Raw genomic sequence first — 4,734 nt, 5'->3', positions numbered from 1 at the left:
TATATATATATATGGTGCCTACTGACAGATGCAAATAGAAAAGAAGAGTGAATGTGAAATCTCGGCTTCAGAATATGTACAGAGGAATAACATTCAATAGCTGATGACTAGTACACAGCTGTTTTGTCGTCTGGGTCGAGTTTCTTAATATTCGTATATCGGAACTCAACAAATTTTTAACGAGGTATTTTGATGATACATCCGGATCTTTTCCTGTGAGCTGCATAGGACACCACGGTGACCTGGTTGTTTGCCTTGCATGTGAAGTTGGCATCTAGCGACACAAAAACTGTGTTCTAAGTCAAACTAATGAGTGGGTGAAGTATGACGTGACAGAAAAGTTTCAATGCTTCTGTGCTGTCTCTCTTCCAAGACGAGATACGCGTGATCATCCCGGTGTTCGGCAGGAGGGGTTGCAAAATATGGTCGCTAGATGATGTCAGTAACATTCAGGCGGCAGTCTTCATCCACGTTGTCTCAGTTATTGCTTGTGGGCTTAGACACCTCAGATGTTTGCGGTGGGCTGGCGCTAGGCATTTATGTTCTCCGTGTCTTGCTTTCCGTTTTCTACGTTGGGCTAAATCTAGATAAACTGACTTGATTGTGCGAAAGTTGAGCACTAATTTTCTAGCCAATGACGATAACGGAGAAGTATTTGTTGGGCTTTAAGTTTTCGAAAGGCATAAATGTAAAGCATCCCTTCCGTAGAACGCTACCTTCCTCAACTTTTCCAACAGTTTTATCGAACGGTAATGAAACGCTGGCAATTCCGACTCCAAATCTATTAGCCTTGCACTGGGCAACTAAACCGATCGTCTGATAGGGAAACATCAATGTTTTAACGCTGATCTTGCTAACAATGACGACCATGAAAATGACGATGATTTTGGCCCGTATTTATAGGAGTACACATGTCTTAATCCATAGGAAAAGCAACTAGATACTTCACAATTCTGTTACCTCTGGTATTTAAGTCTTTTGAGCCCAGGTCACTGAGTATGAATGCTTTGGCTCAACCGATCAAAGGCAAAATTATTATTTTCGAGAGCAGACACCGTGATATTTTGCCCATGGCCTTGGAATTCAGCGTGCTAGGATCCGTCTACGGAAATCAACTTGGAATACCGTTTCCGATTCGATAGTTTTGTCGAACACTGGTGAAAGGAATAAGGCCTTATAATAAGGCCTTCGCTGCGGAGCCGTTTATTAGGAAACACCAACTGAACAGTTACAGACCATTGGATAGGGAAGCAAAACTCTCATATGCATCTTGTTTGCAAAAACTGAATATTCATCTCCTCCTTGAACGCGTCTTCCTGAACTCAAATGCAAGCAAATGCTATGAAGCGACCCCACAATTTCTGTAACAGATCTCACTTTTCAAGAAAGGCGAAGCGGATTTACGAGAAACCATACTACTGGCATACCCCATCACTAGCAACCACCGTCACATTGGTAGTCCTGTCTGAAGCCACAGATCATGTCCATTATTAATTTCTTCATTCTATGAACACATGCGTATGCAGTAATAGTAGGAAGAGAACGAATTGATTCAATAGAAGAGACCACAACTTAGAGGTGTAATGTTGACAACATTGAATAATTCAGTGGAAACGATGTACAAAAAAAACAATCCGGGGTATCATTTTTCGAAGACTTGGGTTTCAGGACCTAATCACCAGGTCCTTCTATTTTCGATATAAAGCGGGCGGAAACAGGTTAACTCGGGTTCTACCAAGTAATTGATGTGTTAATTAGTCCCATTTGGATGTTGAAAATAATCTTTCCCTTTTTCGTTTCTGTACGCTTATTGGAATTTTATCCCCAGGTTGAAAAATACGATTTCTGCTAAATCATATCCGTTGTACCATTATCCTAGCATTGGGCGTAGACGGCCTCTGTATAGACATACTGAAATGTACGTAGATCACACGTTATTGTCTGCGTTCCAGATGAACAGTATCCAAATTTTACCATCGCGTCAGTTCCAGGGTGCATCGGAAAGTTTTCCATCAAGTGTAGTGCAGAACTGTGCTTTCTAACTAAAATTATTTTTCAAAACAGGATTATTGCTTGTTCCTTTGGTTTCATGGATTGTACTCTATTTCGCATCGTATAATCCCACAGGAAAATAATCCCAGTCAAACTTTACTCTTCGAGAATCTCATTGAGTACATGACAAGCGAGTCTGTACAAGTTCTGGCACGTCAATTAACAATGTGGCGCCTGTTGCAAGATCCTTGTCCTGCAAAACGAAGTCGAACTGAAGGGGGAATGACTCACCAACTCCAAATGATCTACACAAGATTACAAACTATGAATGGGTTAGATAAAGGTAAGTGACTGATCTCCAGTTTGCCCTAGAAAGGGTTTTCCGACTTTACTTGCTGAATGCGTCAGATTATTTTCCATTTACTTGTCTATGGTGGGTCATCTAAAGAATTGAATGAAATAAAGCTGGCATCATTTATGTGTGAAATTTGTTCATATCCAGATATCAGAGCAATGACCAATCCGTATCACAGGAAAGGAAATCCGCTTCAGTATTTATCTTATACTAGATTATCATCAGCATTGCATGTCCTGACCTAAAAAACGAACATTTATGAGAGCTACGGTACGATAGCATGCGCGAAGTCACACCGGAGTGCGTGCGCTTGTTCCCATCATCATAGACTCATCCTGGTGGACCGCTACTCACACTGTGTAAGATTCTATCTTTGTCACAACTTCCGTAGCTGTCATCAAATACAATTCTGAATGAAGTCACCGTCAGTTCCTCAAGCGTTATTTCGCTCAGTCCACTACTATACGCATCAGCCAATCCGAGTAAACTGTTCAGGTCTTGTGAGGCAAATTCCATTCACTCGGTATAGCCGCAGAACCATAGAACTACAACTGATTTGATGACAAATTCCGCGCTTAATATGCATAATTGCCCGCAGTGTTTTCTGGTTAAAAATGGAGTAGAACCTTTCCATCAAGTCAGCTCATGGAAACCTTTATCTGAATTTAAAACCAGTCATATCTTTCATCATTACTATACTGCTAATGAGCGAAGCGAAGTTGTTTCTGGCTAGAAGGTGAGCGACATCATTAGTAAAGAAGCCGAATTTTACAGAACTGAACGTGAAATCAACAAAAAATGGTGCCTAAGTCCTATTTCTCCGTCTGCCTTAAAGCTCAGCCAACTTTGTACCCTTTTACTCTAATTGGGTGACATTTGTGCACATGAGTCTTTCTCAACGATTGATCAGTGTGCATTAGTACCCTGTTGGTGACGCTGGTGGGTAACACAACCTGACTACAATAGTCTTTGCTGTCTTTAGGACATTTTGTGGGTCACTTTTCATTGATTGGGCGGCACTTGACAGTCGCGCTGAACGAATGAGCTAGATTCATTTGTTTGTTCTAATCGATCAGCTGGTTGGTCAGTGCACTGGTTTCATGTCCAGCGTCCCTGAAACGATAAATGCTCAGTTAGTCCCAGAGAACGGATGTCAGGTATCACGGATCGTCTTACTGGGGATGCTGGAAAAAATTACCGGATAAATTTTGAAGACTTATGTCAGGCAGTTTACTTTCGTGACCTGTGCCGAGCAGGCGGAGTACCTTCAGCTGTTGTACGTTAAACACCTTCCGGAGGAAAACCGCAAGTATGATAATTTTGAGAGCCATTTTGTCCATGAAAGGTAACTGTATGTGGAGAGGTATACTGAGGGCTGAAATGCCTTGTCTGCTTTTTTGCTCACTACGGCCTCTTGGACTTTCACTTAATATTTTCTCTGGGTATCTTCTCTTCCAATCAGGGTCATTGTAATTAAGATCATTAAGGGGGATTCAGCTGGGTCCCATATGACTCTTCAGCAAAAACGAAACGGTATGCAAACGAGTGTATTAGTTAACTTGTAGATGTTGACTTGTAACGTACTGTAGAAACTGATGGTAAACAAATCAAAATGCCACTCGAGAACCACTTCCCAGCTGTACAGAGGTGTGACTAACCGAACATCAAGGTGACCAGACGAATGTGTTGCGGACCGGGATTACTGGCCAAGTAGTGCCTGATTGGTCAGTATAAGGGCCAATCCAAATCGAGCATCCCAAGGTCAGCACTTCTCGTCTCACCACAAAGCTCGACCTTGTGGGAAATTCTTCGATGATCCCCCTTGTATCCATTAAAACTTGTTTCAGGCTACAATGACTTTTGACATACTATGGAAGAAACATGACAGCACACAACACCGAGTGTTTTAAATGAGGAATTTCGGCCAGCGAACCACAACACCTGGAAATTCGTCTGCACATGAGTGTATTTCGCTAACCCCTGAAATCGTTTTCCTGATGCTTGTATTGAGTGCCCGAATAGAATTTCAACTGAAGACTCTCCATTCGTTGTTCATGACTTGTCCTCAGAGTTATCTGAGAGCATAACACAGGAAATCAGTTCCAATTAATGTAATCCCAGAAGTCCAGAAGAACGTACAACATTTCTGGAATGCGAGAAAGCGAAGTATTCCTCAGGGCTATCTTGGATCAAATGTCTTTTAATCTAGAGGCGACTCATGTGTACGAAGTTTCTAAGTAGTCATTGATCATCATCGTCATCAGCATTGTCAGCTGTAATAACCGCATACTCGTCGTACAGTGGTTGCAGCTGCCGCAGTTTCGTTCACCGATGATTTTGGGGAAGGGGTAGGTAGCTGCGCATTGCAGGCGCGAGCTGGTAAGTTG

General features: G+C 42.1%; 1 protein-coding gene across 1 annotated transcript in view; it reads left to right on the top strand.

Moving 5' to 3' along the window:
* T265_08631 (hypothetical protein) overlaps nt 1–4,734 on the top strand; it is a gene marked incomplete at both ends in the record, with an annotated part of 91,296 nt that overhangs the window by 620 nt on the left and 85,942 nt on the right. Inside the window, one exon of the mRNA XM_009174493.1 lies at nt 2,128–2,335. Within this exon, the coding sequence (XP_009172757.1) occupies nt 2,176–2,335 (160 nt within the window). The remainder of the gene's footprint in view (nt 1–2,127; nt 2,336–4,734) is intronic.

This window comes from Opisthorchis viverrini (assembly GCF_000715545.1).
Source record: "Opisthorchis viverrini unplaced genomic scaffold opera_v5_230, whole genome shotgun sequence".
Taxonomy (NCBI): Eukaryota; Metazoa; Platyhelminthes; class Trematoda; order Opisthorchiida; family Opisthorchiidae; genus Opisthorchis; species Opisthorchis viverrini.
This window is presented reverse-complemented; position numbering and strand designations above follow the sequence as displayed.